The sequence below is a fragment of the Neovison vison genome, chromosome 3 (assembly GCF_020171115.1).
Source record: "Neovison vison isolate M4711 chromosome 3, ASM_NN_V1, whole genome shotgun sequence".
NCBI lineage: Eukaryota > Metazoa > Chordata > Mammalia > Carnivora > Mustelidae > Neogale > Neogale vison.
This window is the reverse complement of record NC_058093.1, coordinates 170,707,517-170,723,283: the sequence shown is the minus strand read 5'-3', so window position 1 is coordinate 170,723,283 and position 15,767 is coordinate 170,707,517. Positions and strand designations below refer to the sequence as shown.

The 15,767-nt window shown below is 47.9% G+C and overlaps 1 protein-coding gene across 1 annotated transcript in view; it reads left to right on the top strand.

Annotated features, from left to right (window-relative positions):
- The window catches only part of LAMA3 (laminin subunit alpha 3), a 263,197-nt gene that overhangs the window by 90,903 nt on the left and 156,527 nt on the right, over positions 1 to 15,767 (top strand). Inside the window, exons 9-12 of the mRNA XM_044243267.1 lie at positions 3,508 to 3,598; positions 5,914 to 6,045; positions 7,389 to 7,451; positions 14,397 to 14,531. Coding sequence (XP_044099202.1) covers positions 3,508 to 3,598; positions 5,914 to 6,045; positions 7,389 to 7,451; positions 14,397 to 14,531 — 421 coding nt within the window. The remainder of the gene's footprint in view (positions 1 to 3,507; positions 3,599 to 5,913; positions 6,046 to 7,388; positions 7,452 to 14,396; positions 14,532 to 15,767) is intronic.

Below are 15,767 nucleotides of genomic sequence, written 5' to 3'. Positions count from 1 at the left end.
AGATCAAGAACTAGAGCATGTATGGCCACATTCCCTCCTGTGCCAAATCCCTACAATATGACAGAAAAGATGGTAAACAAGCAAAATAGCCTCTCCTGGGAACTATGGTAGCATGGAAAGTAAGAAAAAGTGTCAGCATCAGACCAGGAGTTGTTGGAGATTCCAGAAAGATTCAAAAGAGAAACACATCCATGCAGGAGAGCATAGCTCCAATGGATGGAATGGTTTGGAAATATTCTAAGAAACAACAGAAGAATTAACTGTGGGGCTGCGTCCAAACCTATGAAGCCTTATTGGAGTGTATAAAAGAAGACCTATACAGAGAGGCGTTGTGCGTTTCCAGATTCAATATATAAATGTGCCATTTCTTCAAAGCCAACCTATAAATTCAGTGCAACTGTTACCAGAATTCCTACAGGATTTTTATTATGAAGATTGACAGAGTGATTCTAAAGTTCTTATCAATAAAAGAATATGAGAGGATAGAAAAAAGATGAAGAGTTCTGGGGGAAATTTATCTTCCAAGATAGCAAAAACACTCTAGTAGAGAATCTAGAAACACATTCATGTAGATGTTTAAATTTGGTTTACAGTATAATTCGTATTTTTTTTTTAAGATTTTATTTATTTATTTGACGGACAGATTACAAGTAGGCAGAGAGGCAGGCAGAGAGAGAGGAGGAAGCAGGCTCCCCACTGAGCTGAGAGCCGGATGTGGGGCTCAATCCTAGGCCCCTGGGATCATGACCTGAGCCCAAGGCAGAGGCTTTAACCCACTGAGCCACCCAGGTGCCCCATAATTCATGTTTCTAATGAAAGATCAAGATGCTGGCAGATCCAGTGTCCGGTAAGGGCCCACTTTCTGGTTCACAAATAGCTGCCTTCTCGTATCCTCTCGTGGTGGAGAGAGATCATCTCTTCTTTGAAGGGCATTCATCCCAAGGTCGGGGCTCCACCCGCGTGATCTGATTATCTCCCAAAGGCTTCATCTTCACATACCATCATCTATTGGAGATTAGGCTTCAGCATATGCAGTTTCGGGAGGGGGACACCAACATTCAGTCCATGGTACCAGCTAACCTGGCTGTCTCCCACCTTTCCTATGGAGTGCTGGTAATGGCAGAATGAGAAAAGCCACCATCAGCCCTGGGCTGTGCCTGGAGACGCTCAGGTGGCCAATCAGCACATAAGAGAGCAATCAGTTGGCCAATCAGACAGCACATAAGAGAACCAGGTCATTGTCCTGTGTCAGAGATGACCACTTCTTTTTTTTTTTTTTTAAAGAGTTTATTTATTTATTTGACAGAGAGAGATCGCAAATAGGCAGAGAGGCAGGCAGAGAGAGAGGAAGGAAAGCAGGCTCCCTGCTGAGCAGAGAGCCCGATGAGGGGGCTCGATCCCAGGACCCTGAGATCATGACCTGAGCCGAAGGCAGAGGCTTTAACCCACTGAGCCACCCAGGTGCCCCTGGCCACTTTTTTTTTTTTTTTTAATGTTATTGATTTTATTTTTATTTCTTGGGTTTAGTATTTTAAGTGTTGGTTTGGGGTATGTGAAGTTTTAAATTAGGGTGACCAGTTCCCTAGGATGTGGTATTGGAGTAAAGACCTCAAAGAAGCCAGAGAATGAGTCAGGCATCTGTCCAGGGGAGGGCATTCCAGGCAGAGGGGATGGCAGGACAAAAGCCCTGGGAGGGAGCAGGGGGCTGTGTGGCTGGAGGGCAGTGAGCAGGGATAGACAGGTCAGAGAGGTCACAGAAGCCAGATCCTGTTGGCCTTCAGAAGGAAAATCAGGTAGGGGGCTTCCCAGAGAGTGTGGCCAGTGAGTAGGCTAATAGTCTCCATGTGCTTGGGCTTCACAGGAATGGAAGCCAGCAACAGTGTGGTAGATGGTGGACAAGGAATTGAGAGGAAAAGAGAGAATGGGGTTTACCTGAAAATGGAAAACATTTTAGAAAAGTTATGCTTGGAGGAATTAGATTATTGTCCATTTTCAGAGCCTGGGCTTTCTAGGTGAGCATTGTGTAGAAAGCCTCTCTATGTGATGCTGAAGGAAGAGGTGGGGGTGGGGGTGGGGGTAGGCTTATCTCCTGCGTGGATTCCATCAGCACCCACCTCACTCCTTGGCTTGAGGTTTTCTCAGCTTGTGTGAAGCATCAGGCAAATGCAAATTCAGGCACCTGTTCCTCCCAGTGAGTTGCTTCTCCAGCACCTCCATTATAGAAATATAAAACAACCACTGTCCTCAGGTCCTCCTTGGTCCAACCATGGCCATAGCATTGGTGGGTGAAGTGGTGTATCATTGCCCTCAGGGGAAAGCAAGGGTCCTAGAGAATACCCAGGATTTGGAGGTAAACTACAGGCATTATTCCATCATTTGCTGCTGTTCTTTGTGTCTTAAAAATGGGGAAAATTTGGGAGCCTGGGTCAACCTGATGTCCTATTGTAAGTCACAGTGGCAAGCGGAAGAGTTGAGAGGTCAATTGGCATTCGGTGGAAGGGAGGTGGACCACAGCTGTTTCTTATTTGCCCAAATGTTTACGCATGCGAATGTTTAGTCAGAGAAGTGGCCAGTGCGGTTTTCGACCTCAACGTTAAAGTGAATTCAGATTTTAGCCCACAGGATAAGGAGTGGTAATAAATAAAAATCTGTAATTAATAAAATCATCTAAAATAGGGGAGAGGATTCAGAAAAGGGTCTTTGTTCTCCACTCTGATTCTATGCAGACTCTTTTCGGATCAAAGTGTTTGCTCTTTGTTTTTAACTTCCTATTGCCTCCCTTTGCATTAATGAGAGAACGCTGTCCTTCTAACTGTTTCCAAGTTAGGGAGCACAAGAGGCAGACTTGAGTTAGATCCATGGTGTGCAGTTCTTGGAAACTGGTGATGCACGTTGGGCAATTTGATTTGTGACAATCAACCGTGAAATATAAAAACCCGCCTAGTATTGTACTTTAAAATGAGCTCTGAGCATGAGACTCTCACCTACATTTCCCTTCATATAACAGAAGTGTCTGGAATGGTTTCAGGACTAAAGCACAGATAAAATCAGGATGACAAGAGGATCTGTGTGTGTGATCTCTTCCAAAATCGGGGAAGATAAAAATACACACATGGCCCTTTATTCCCTGGGTTAAACCTAAGGGTGATTTGTTATCGACTCACTCCTTCTGATTGAAACTAGGAAGAATAGTGCTCTTGAGTCTTTTCTCACTGAAATGTCAGGTGCTTCCTGGGGCAAATTCTGTGGTAGAGAGGAAAACCCGAGCTGACTAGTTCATGGAACTGACCCTCATTTTCTCTTTCAGTGGGGGAAAAAAAAAATCCAGAGTCACCTGTAGGCCAATGCCCTGTGGTAAATCTTGGAGACACAAAGTCAAGATAAACGCTTATATTTTTGACTTTGAAATTATAATCATATATGACAGAATGGTTTCGCCAGATGAATAGCACAAGGTATGGCCTGTTCCGGTACTCTTCTTTCTAAATTTCTTTCATTTCTTTCTAGCATAACACAGCTGGTATAAACTGTGAAAACTGTGCTAAAGGTTATTACCGCCCTTATGGTGTTCCAGTCGACGCCCCCCACGGCTGCATCCGTAAGTTTCCTTTTGACTTGGGGTGTCTTAGACTGTCTCTACTGTACTGTTTCGGAGTGGCCATCGGACTAAACTCTGATGGGCTGGTCCTTCCCTTTCTTCCCTCTTTCTTCACACTGTTGATTCTGCTCCTTCCAGCTGTGGGACGCCACGCAACTACAAATCTCCCTGGGCTTCCGATTCCTTGTATACAGATGGGAGTGATAATGTGAAGATAGTGTGATTTGATTCCAGACCACCGTGATAAAGCATTTCTTGCAATAAAGTGGGTCAACTGAAGGTTTCGGTTTCCCAGTGTGTATCAAAGTTATGTTGACGCGATGCCATTGTCTAAGAAATGGCATTATGTCTAAAAAAAAATGTATGTACCTTAATTAAAAATATTTTGTTGCCAAAAAATGCTAGCCGCCCTCTGAGCTTTCAGCGAGCTGTCCTCACGGGCCACAGATCACCGTAACAAATATGAGAATGGAGAAGGTGGAAATAGTGTGAGAGTTATCAAAATGGGACAGGGACACAAAGTGAGCAGAAGCTGTTGGAAAAAGTGTGCTGGTAGACTTGGCTCATCGGAGGGCTGCCACCAACCTTCAGTTTGTTAAAAAAAACATAATATCTGCGAAGCACGATGGAAAAAGCACAGTAAAACGAGGTGTGCCTGCATATTCCGTAAGATGGAATGATATGCCATCAGAAGCACCTAGGAGGACATCAAGCTTTGGGCGTGTCACAGACCAGCTTTCTAACAAATGATAGCTCCTCCGTTTTCTGTTGTTTTCACATGCTTCTATGATCTCCGATAATTTCAGATTTTTGTATTAGCATCCAGACAGTATAGTAATGATTTCACAAGGATTTGATAGTGGTCATGATATCTAAAACAGCTGTGATTTATTGGGTACTTCCTAGAGCCGTTAAGTGGTAGCTTCAGGTACAGGTCCAATCTGTCTGCCGACTTTGTGCCATATGGTAGCCGTGATACTGCAGAACGCCACTGGGTTTTCCCCAGGGAAATTTAGGTCGTAGGTCAGACTATGGACTTTGCCCTACATGTGTCATCTCTTTTATGCTCTCTGGTTGTCACCATTGGAAAACAGTTCAGGCCTCTAGTTGGCTGCTGTGCCCACTGCCCCCCTCCCGCAATTCACTCATCATGTCATTAACATCAGAGGGCATCCAAGTCCAAAGAATGTATGAACTCTGATTTGCCTCTCTGTTGGGCATTTGTGTTTGTTCAAAGAGTGTTCCCGTTTCCCCTCCCTCTCCCACATCATCACGTGAGGTATGTCCATCACTTTTCTTGGGCCCACGAAGAACAGGCCTTAGCAAAGGAGACCAGGACATCGCAAATGCATGGCGAATCCCTTCCCCGGAATCACTGTTCTTTGTGATTCTCAGCTCCCCATCGCTGTTCTAGGTTCTTTCTTCATCACTGAAGTGGTCTTGCAGCCGCAGTCTCACAAGGATGTTACAGGCAGAGCGTAAAGAATCTGTCCTAAGCAAGTTAAGCAAAGGACACCAGATGAAGCCAGTCCCGGGGGAATGCTTGCTGCCCACAGCTCCTCCAACTTTCCAGTTCCTTACGGGGCATGTGTTTAGCTGGGTCCTGACAGTGTTTTTGCTGTCTATGGTCAGGACTTGCCAGGTGAAGCGAAACTCCCAAGGGAGGAGTCAAGTTCATACCTCTTGAACCCCAGGTATGTCTGTCTGGAATGCAGACCTAATAGTCCTGTTGGTTGCACAACTGCCTTCAAGAAGTCGTGTCACTGGAATCTAACATTTGGATTGTGGGTGTGTCAATAGACATGTCTGTGACAATGTCTAATGTCATGCCTAATGTCTAATGACATGTCTGTGTCAATAGACACAGTTGGCTTATGGCAGTGGAGGTGGGGGGTTGTTCTCAACAGACCTTCCAGGGGCTGCAGCATACCCCCTCCCCCGCCCCTCTGATTGGAGCCTGTGCAGACCTTGCCTCTGATGCACCAGCCACACAGTGCTCAGGGTAATAAACTATATTCTTGAGAACTCAGCACAAGTGTCTTCTAAATAAGCTTATCTCTGAGGGTTCCTAGGGTTTGGTCGATGTACCCGATTAAGCAGGTAGGAAGTGGAGAACAGGCTGTGCCCTTTCAAGAATAACCGGGGGCGAAAGTGACGTAGTAAACACTGCAGGCGAGGTGCTGGGGACAGAGCCGCCTTCCTGAGCGCACTGGCCTGCTGAGCCTCTGAAAGCCGGCGTTTCCCATAGCTTGCAGCTGTAACCCCCACACGTTTCCCGTAGCTTGCAGCTGTAACCCCCCACACGTTTCCCGTAGCTTGCAGCTGTAACCCCGCACACGCGGATGACTGTGAGCCGGGCTCAGGCCGCTGCACTTGCAAGCCGAATTTCCAAGGAGACAACTGTGAGAAGTGTGCCGTTGGATACTATCGCTTCCCCTTCTGCCTGAGTAAGTAGCTGGGGCAGGTGGAGGGTCGTCCTTTCCAAGCAAGTAGCTGGTGCGTTCACAGCTGGGGGCGCGGTGGGCAGGGTGGAGGCACCGCAGACATGGGGTGGGGCGAGCACGTAGGTTGTGTTCACGTGAAAGTGTTTGCAAAAGTTCAGAGCACGTTTATGGGAGTACTTTTTGTAGTCTTATTTATGCCCAGTGATTATAGACACTACCATCCCAGTCGGTCAGAAAGGTCCCATCCTGGCAATCTCAACTCAACAGGATCCATGGGTGTGATTTTTCTTCACAAAAGAACTTGGAAGAAGTGTCAAGGGTTCCAGATGTTCATGGGCACACACACAGTGTGTGTCAGCATTCTGGCTGGCTGGAGGATGTGTTGTCCCTTTCCCATGGTAACCCCGGCCAGGTGACCGCCATCTCCCACCTCCCCCACCGCAGTGATCAAAGGGAATGTCTCAGCATCTTGGAGAGAGAAAATATATATCTGGTAGAAACACCACAGAACAGGAAACAGGAGATCATGAAATCAGCCCTGCAAATTGTAACGCGAGCCATGGTTCTTTTTGTTCCACTGAAGGGTGAAAACTGCACTTCTGTGTTAGGACAGAGAAACACTGTCTTGACCCTCCTCCGCACCCCGCTTGCTGCATTGGTTCTTGTATTCCCGGCTTTGCGGGGCAGTGAAAGCATAGTGTGGTGTGGGGACATGGGGAGAAGGACATATACGAATGGGGTGGCTCTATGTCCCGGCTCACACCTGCTGTCCCAGGAGAATCATTAAACTAGCTCCCACTTTCCACATCTAGTAGCCCAGTCTGGATGATGAATTATATGATCATTTTATATTGAAAGAAGTCAATTTTTAAAGCAGCAGTATTCAGTAACACTGTATTTAGAATCTAATTATTAGATACAAGCTAAGCAGAAACAGCACTTGCCTTTTTAGTGACAGAAAGAAACCCCACACAATTTTATGGCATACACCAAATTTTAGGGGGGAAAATTTAAAAAAAATTAAAAGAAAAAACCGTTCTCAATTTTACATTTAAAAAGCCAATAAAGATGCTAAGGAAAACTAGCTTATCCCTGCTTAGATGGAGGCATAGCTATTGTGAGCACAAAATATCCATTTCTGTTCATTTAATATACAAATCAGAATGTCTGGCCAGTCTGGTTTCAGCTGCATACTCAGTACAGCAGTATTACCTGTCTCTAAATTAGGCTCCGCATGGTACTTTTCATCAAGTTAGAAGGGCTTCTTTCTGGTTTGTGCAGTTTAGTATTTTACTTGACTGTCTCCTTAATCTTTCTCTATTTTTTTTTAAAAACGGCTTTTCTAGGAATTCCCATTTTCCCCATTTCTACTCCAAGTCCTGAAGATCCCATAGCTGGAGATATAAAAGGCAAGTACTCTCTCTTTTGGTTTAACTTCAATGGAAGTCTTGTGCTCCGTATTTTTTTTTTCTACTTCCTATACCCACTACTCTGCCTAGGTTCAAGTAGTCCTTACTGGAGCCTGGCAGGTGCCCTGCAGGTGTCTCCAATCTCAGTTCCTCACCACCCATCATTTTCTATGCCAGTCTGTCTTTTGCAGGATGCTCCCTGATTAAGGAGACTAAACAGAGCTTGAATTGTATGTCTCTTGCTTGCTTGGAAACTTCCAGTGGCAGTCAGTTGCCTACTGCCTTGTTTGGGTCTACATATAGAGACCCCGAGAAAGGATTTGAGTCCACGCTGTTGATTCTGGAGATGATCCCAGAAGACATCAGTAAGGGAATGAGTCAGGGAGTGAAGGGAGCTGTTATGAAGATGCATTAGCAAGCTAGGTCCTCCTACAGAACCTGGAACTTCATCCCTCTAGACAACTCTAGGAGACAGCCTAGAACTCGCTCAGCATTATTCCAGCTGACGGGATAACCTCCGTTACCTGCCACCAATGGAGGGCTGCTTCTGGGACTCGGTGTGCTGGGAGGCTGAGCAGCTCCTGCAACCAGATGGATACCCCTGGGCAGGGAGTGTGGAGATGTGCAGGGAGCAGCCCCTGGGTAAGAGAGGTGCCTGCTGAGAGGGCGTGGGTGCCCCGCCCACCACATCAATCATTGTGCATCTATTTTAGGATCCCCTGTTATGTGTCCAGCACCATTCTGGCTGCTGGGGACTTACCAGTGAACAGAACAGGGAAAAATCTGCTCTCCTACAGGTTATATTCCAGTGGAGGGACTCATATGATAACAAAAGTAATATACAAACTAAACAAATGAAATCTCTAATACGTTCGATTATGATATGCAGGGTTGTGTCCTGTACAAGGGGGCTACTTTTAAGGGGGGGGGGACACAAACTAACGCATACGAGGAATATTCTAGGTCTTGAGGTTTGATTCTGGAGCTGGGGGCAGTGTCCTAGGTAAGCCCACTATAGCTCACACAGGGACACACCCACTCAGGAAGGCCCCCTGCTCCAGCATCTGGGCACACCACATGCACACAGCCCATGACTGTGCCCCATCTGGACCATGCCCACCTCACCCACTGCGCTTGCTTCTCTGATGATCTCATGCTCCTCTCACCAGTGGGGCGGGGGGTGGAGGTAGTACCAGGGGTGTGTGAGCACATGTGCCCCTCCTCCTAGTGTGTGCAGGGTGTAGGTGGGCAGAGAGGGGGCACTTGGGACCAGACAAGAAGATGGTCTCTGGAGAGCCCTTTTCTGCTGCAGATTTCCATTTCTGCAACAATACAGCAGCTCAGGGGGTATGCTGCCGGTGGCCTTGGCCATGAGTGCTGTGTAGAACTTAAGTCCCGGAGAGAAGGGAGGGAATGTGAGGTTTACATATTTCAATAGGGTTGTTGGGGGGACCTCACTGAGGAGATAAGCAAGGACCTGAGGGGGTGAGGAGTGAGCTCTGCAGGTGTCTGGGGACAAGCAGCAGCCAGAGCCAGGAAAGAGCCAGTGTGAAGTCCTTGGGACGCATGCTGGGGTGTTCACTGAACAAACAAGAGACCAGAGTGTGAAAGCAGAGACCAGATGGCAGGCCCCTGTCGGCCCCTGCGAAGACTTACCCTTCTACTCTCCATGAGAGAGGAGCCATGGACCATTTGCACAGAGAAATGGTATCGCATGAGGCGCTCTGTGGCTACTGTGTTGAAAACCAGTTGCAGGAGGAGAAAAGAGGAAGCAGGGAGATGCCATGGAAAGCCATAGGGATAAGCTATAAGGGAGAGATGATGGTGGCTTGGACCCAGGAGGTGTTGGTGGAAGCGACAAGAAGCGGACAGAGTGTGGGTATGATCTGAAGCTAGAACCAACAGGACCTGCCAGGGGGTGGCTGGCCTGGAAGGGGGATATGAGAAGAAGAGAGGCCACTGGGTGACTCCAAGACTCTGAGCAAACAGGAGAAGAGGTGCCATTTGTTGAGGCGGGAAAGGCTGCAGAAGATAAGTCAAGGCGGGGCTGGGAGAGGGCAGGTGGGCGGGCGGGGGATGGGAACGGAGCGATCCTCTCTCCTGGCTGTTCCTTTTTTTTCTCTGTGAAATAAGAATCAGGGTCAGGGCAGGAGGTGAGGTTGGGAAGGAAGCTCCGGCTTGAGGAGATGGAAGTTATGCGTCATCCCAGGATGCAGGAGAGAGAATGGGCTTGGGAAATGTCCTAGGATTGGGGGGCACCCCAGAGGGCACTCCTCAAGCCAGGTAATGTGATCCAGCTTACCTTCTGAATTTCTTTCCTGCTTGTGCCCTATGCACCCCAGCTCCTCGGACCAAACCACGGTGCTGTGCATCATTCACCGAGTATTATCAAAGCCTTCACCAGACACTTGGTCCCTGGAGGAGGGCAACCATGCTTCTCCTTCCGGCAGTACCCGCTCTGCCCGTAGCGGGTGGGGTCCTGTCCGCAGTGGCCGTCTGCTAATGCTTCCTTAATGTTTGTTCATTGACTAGAGTGGAACTCAGCCTTTAAGCCTTGATTACTCCACACATCTTGGGTTTTCTTCCGCAAGAATGTTTTAGAACTCCCATTTACCGTCTGTTTCCAGTAATCCTTTTGTTATTCAATTCCTTTTTATCCCCAAGCAGACTGGTGGTGACTTTGGGGAAAAGAAATTTAATTGAACTTGAAGGGATGGTCTGACATTTGTTACAAAAATACAAGGGAAGCCTTCGAACACGGCCTCAAGGAAAAGAAGTTTCAAGGAACCGTAGTGAGATCTGTTCGGGAATTTGAATGCACAGATATTGTTTCAATTTGGTCTTTTATTATTGCATTTTAAAAACACCCACTTTGGGGCGCCTGTGTGGCTCAGTGGGTTAAGACTCTGCCTTCGACTCTGGTCATAATCTCAGGGTCCTGGGAACGAGCCCCACATCGGGCTCTCTGCTCAGCAGGGAGCCTGCTTCCACCCCTTCCTGCCCTCCCACCCCCACTTGCCTCTCTGCCTACTTGTGATCTCTCTGAAATAAATAAATAAATCTTAAAAAACAAACAAACAAACAAACAAACACAACACTCAGTTTGGGGTCTGACTCCTAGTGTGAACATTAGAAGCCCAAACATCTTGGGACACCTGGGTGGCTCAGTTGGTTGAAACCAAACTTTTTGGTTTCAGCTCAGGTCATGGTCTCAGGGTCCTGAGATCGAGCTCCACCTCAGGCTGCCTGCTCAGCGGGGAGTCTCCTTGAGATTCTCTCTCCCTCTGCTCCTCCTACTCATGCTCTCTCTCTCTCAAAAATACATAAATACGTCTTTAAAAAAAGCTCAAACATCTTAACTGTCAGAAGATGCAAAACACTGGGTAATAGTGGGAACACCTCTACCTCTGAGAAGTTTAATTCATTAAGGCCCATTGGTGTTTCATGTTTCCACATTTTCTAGTACAGTGGTTCTTAAACAGGGCTGTGTTTTAGAATGCCTTGCTTTTACAAAGTAGGAATTCCTCTGCAACACCCCAGATCCTAATCTAGCTTTCCTAGGAAGAAGACCAGGCTTGCATTTTGAACAAGTTTTCCAGATGATTCTGATACATGTCTCTTGTTCAGAACCACTGTTCTCATTCCTGGAAATCCCACTTAGTGGTTGGCAAATTGTTTCCCCCAAATGGTCAGATGGTAAATACTTTTCAATTATGTAGACGAAGTTGCAAATACTTGATGTTGTACCAGGAAAGCGACAGTGGACAACATGTATGTGAAAGATCTTGGCTGTGTCCCTGTAAAACTTTTTTCTTTTAAGATTTTATTTATTTATTTGACAGAGAAAGATCCCAAGTAGGCAGAGGCTAGCAGAGAGAGAGGGGGTGGGAATCAGGCTTCCTGCTGAGCAGAGAGCCCAATGCAGGGCTCGATCCTAGGACCCTGAGACCATGACCTGAGCTGAAGGCAGAGGCTTAACCCACTGAGCCACCCAGGCGCCCCACCTGTAAAACCTTCTTTACCAAAATAGGATGGATTTGGTTCTCAGGCCATCATTTACAGATTGTGGGATTATAACAGAATTTCTGGGTTTAGGATTCTATACCCAGGCAATTGTATTTTACCAGGAGATTCCAACACAGCCAAGACTGAGAACCACTTTACTGGATACCCCATACGGTCAGTTCCAGACGGGTTGACTTGAAGCAGAAGAACAGAGCAGTTTTGCAGATCAGAATGTTTTCGTTTTATTTCATGACCTTGGATATCATCAAGGTTTTCTGGGTCCAAGGGATCATTTATACCCACTTAAGATTTATTTCCAGGAAGCCAGTGTATCATCAACACATCTTCAAGGGCTCCTTTTGAAAAATGACAGCGTATGCAAAACACACTCTAGAGAGACACCAGCCTGCAGTGCAGACACCTGCCTCTGAGTTCAAACAAAGAATGGGGGACCAGCAAACAACGGAGCATTTGCCCTAGGAGACTGAGGCCATGTGGGCATGATTATGTAAAGTTGCCCTGTGGCCTGAAGACATGGGTGCCTGGGAGGTTTCTTGACAAATGTCATGAAAAGGGTTTGAGTCCCCTGTCACTTTGTAATTAGCTACTTACCTTTGCCAGAGCTTTGAGGTCACTGTGGTTGGGGCTGGAGGACATGCTCACGATGGGAACTCAGAGACTGGGGTGAGAGCTGCTAAGACGTGCTTTCCTGGCTGTGTCTTTCCCTGGGCCCAGGCATGTCATCTTCTTGGCAGGGTGGGCCAATCAGTCTTGTCATGGAGACCTGTCAGATGAGGCTTAAAAGGGGGACAATTCTGCTGTCTCCGTTCGAAGGCTCTGCGTGGATGCCCATAAAATAGAACTCAAGGAATGGTGTTTACTAAAAAGAATTGAAGGTATCCAAGAGTATATTTAGTGTTTTCTTCCTTCCTTATCCCAAGCACCTCCTCTGTACACACACAGGGCACAGTCCTTGCTCCCTGGAAGGTTCCAGTCCTAGGGGAAGACACAGGAAGGTAAACCGTTACAACAGCAGGAGCTAATGCTACAGCTGAGTGAGCACTCAAAGCTTGGGGAAGCCTGCAGGAGGGGCATCCATATAGAATGAAGGGAGGGAGGGAGGCAGGTGGGAAGGAGGAAGGTAGGAGCTGTGGGAGGGCTTCCTCAGAGCCGGAGAAGGAGGTGAGTTGTGGAGCATGGGAGTTAGCTAGCCAGAGGGAGAGCTGAGGGAAGGCATGGAGACAGGAGCAGAGATGGCAGGAAGGTCACTGGGGCTGATTCAGGGAGAGGGGGAAAAGTTCAGGGGGAAGAGAGGATTAGGGGGGATGAGAGCCAACAGCCTAGAAGATTTTGAAGGCTTACTATGTCATGCATGTCAAAGACATTGGCCTGTGTCTTGGAGGCATTGTGTCACCTTTGAGGAATTTAAGTTTGAAAATGATATGAGAAGTTTGGTGGTTTAGAAAGATCACTCCTGACACCAGTATGGGAAGCAGACAGCCTGGTAAGGAGGCTCTCAAAATAATCTAGGCCAATGAGGATGAAGCCCTGAACGAAGGCTCTGGAACTCTGGAAACAGGAGAAGATTCCAGAGACTTTGCTGAGCTCTAATCCTATGACCTGATGATGAGGGGTGGGGAGATGAGGGTCAGGGAGACGTGAGGGCAGCCTCCAGGTTCTGACTGTGTGGGAAGATTTACTAGGTAGGAAGAAGAAACGTTGAAAGGTGAATTTCAGAAACAACTTAAAAAATGCTTATGTACTAGAGGCTTTCTTTTTTGTTTATAGGTGGTTGTAAATCAGGATTCTTTGGGCCTTGGAGCCAAAGTACATTACTGTATCAAGTATCTTCCTGAGTTCCAGTGGTTGGTTTTAGTGCCCAGACTGTAACCGACAGTAGGACTTTCCCTTCCCTGTGGACTCACATGGTGGTCTCAGAGTTCCTGGAGGGTGAGAATGGAAACCACAAAACCTGTCATGGCCTGGGCTCAGAAGTCACACCAGAGCACTTTCACTTCCTTCTAGGTGCCAAAGCATAAGTCATGAGACCATTAAGTGATTTCAATAATTTACGTGTTGTGAAAGGGGAGCCTGGGTGGCTCAGTCAGTGAAGCGTCTGATTGTTGATTTCAGCTCAGATCACGATCTCAGGGTCCTGGGATCAAGCCCCACATGGGGGCTCACACTGAGCATGGAGTCTGCTTGAGATTCTTTCTCTCTCCCTCTGCCTCTGCTCATGCTCTCTCTCAAAATAAATAAATAAAATCTTAAAAAGATACATAAAGTGAAAGACCAGCACAGCTAAGATAGAGAAGAAGAGAAGAAAAGAGGAAGCCTATTGGTGCAGATGGGTTGGAGAAGACCTTCCTAGGAGTTGACTCTGAGCTAAGAAATACAGGGAGAGGGAACAGCTAGAGCAAAGGTCCTGAGGCAAGTGTTGGTTGAAGGGATCGGAAGGAGCTTGGCTGCTGGGAATGCTTTGTGCCTAGGTTAAGAGAGATGACCCAAGTGTGGCCCCCCAAATCCACGGCAGGCACATAGTAGGGCTGAATTTATGTTGGTTTCTTTTCTTCTAAAAAATGGAGGTAGAAATACGTTAAATTCAAGATGGTCATTAGATAGGAATCTATTAAATTGAAGTTTTATTGCACAAGGCTCAGATTTGGAAAAAAACAAAAGCAAAGTGTTTCCCCAGAGCTAGGTGTTGAAAGATTGTAGCTGCTTTGCGAAGGAGTGCCTACCCTAGATGTTTCTTAATGGCATCTCTGATCTTTCCTTCACATTTGTTTATTTCCCGTTCATCAGTAGTGTTCTAGGTCAAGAATGTCTAGAAGCCATAGGTAACTCTTTATGTTTCCAGGGCAGAAACCCGAGGGAAGGCAGGAATTGAGAAAGGAAGGAGGCTGGAGGCCCCCCTCTGAGAAACCCTTTTCCTTGCAGGGTGTGACTGTGACTTGGAAGGCGTTCTCCCCGAAATATGTGATGCCTATGGAAGGTGCCTTTGCCGCCCTGGGGTTGAGGGCCGTCGGTGTGACGCCTGCCGCTTGGGTTTCTACTCATTTCCTATTTGCCAAGGTAAGGGTGCAGCACACAGCCCCGTGATGGTCCATACCCTGAGGTCAGTTAAGGTGGCAGCACACAGCCCAGTGATCGTCCATCCTGTGAGGTCAGCTCCCTGCTGAGGAGATGCAGAGGCACTTTTACTGGCACAGCTGTGTAACCTGCAGGTTAGCAAGTGAGCCCCTGGCTTATAGATAGGAGTGGCAGGTGACTGTCCCCCTACCTGGGTCATGTCACCTCCCTTCTTTTGTCTTTCCTATCCTACCCTTCCTCCTCCCCAGTGGTCAGCGTGTGGGCTCTGGAGCTGCTCAGGTACGAATCCTGACTCCGGAAGGGACGTGGTAGCTGAGTGTTTAGGAGGCTGCTGAGCAGACGGGGAGAGGAGGCGGACATGCCAGGGAGAGGGGCCAGCAAGCATGAAACCACAAACTTCTCCCCACCATGTGTTCTGTGTCCTAGCAAGAGTTTCCGAAGGGGACGGAGGGTGGGAAGAGGAGGTGTCTGACCCAGTCCCTAGAGCAAAAGAGGAACGTCTTGAGTGTTGGGTGAATGAGTGAATGAATGAATGGGTTTGCCCAAGTGCTCCGCTGTCTCCCCAACCACTGCCCACTGGCATTCTTCCCCCAGCAGGAGAGGGAAGAGAAGAGAGTATTATCAGTTGGGGCTCAAGGCTGTAACTGAACCCCTGCCCCCCCCTGCCCCGGGTGTTATCAACAGACAGGGACTTGTACTCTGTCCTTAGGTGCTCAGCCCCACTATTAGGGCTGGAGGGAGGCTCCAGGCAGGGCTTCCAAAGAGGCTCCTGATAGAGGGGCTGAGCCTTAAACCAGATTGCGGTAGGTAGCCCAGCTCCAGGACAGAAGGTCTGCCGTCCTGCTGCATTGAGAGCCATTGCTTGGTCCCGGGGAAGCCAGATGGGGCTCAGCTGCGGGAATGCACGGTAGATGTGGGAAGGCACCCTTCTCCTTACTCCCCGCTTTCTGATCTTGTTCGAGTACTAATTATTTGCAAAACCAAGTTGGCATCCAGACATCCAGAACCCAGCTCCAGGAGAATCTGGAAAGTGCTGTTTGGAGCTTGCCAGCCCCAGAGCACATTGGAGGCTGCAGTCTGTCTTTAGCAATCTCATCCCCCAGGTCAGCCGCTGGAAAACCACGGAGGCAGATGCAGGCAGGGCCCACCGTCCCCACTCCCAGAGCTGGAGGCTGAAGTGGTGAAGCTCCAGGCTCATACTAGGTGTCCCTTGCGGCA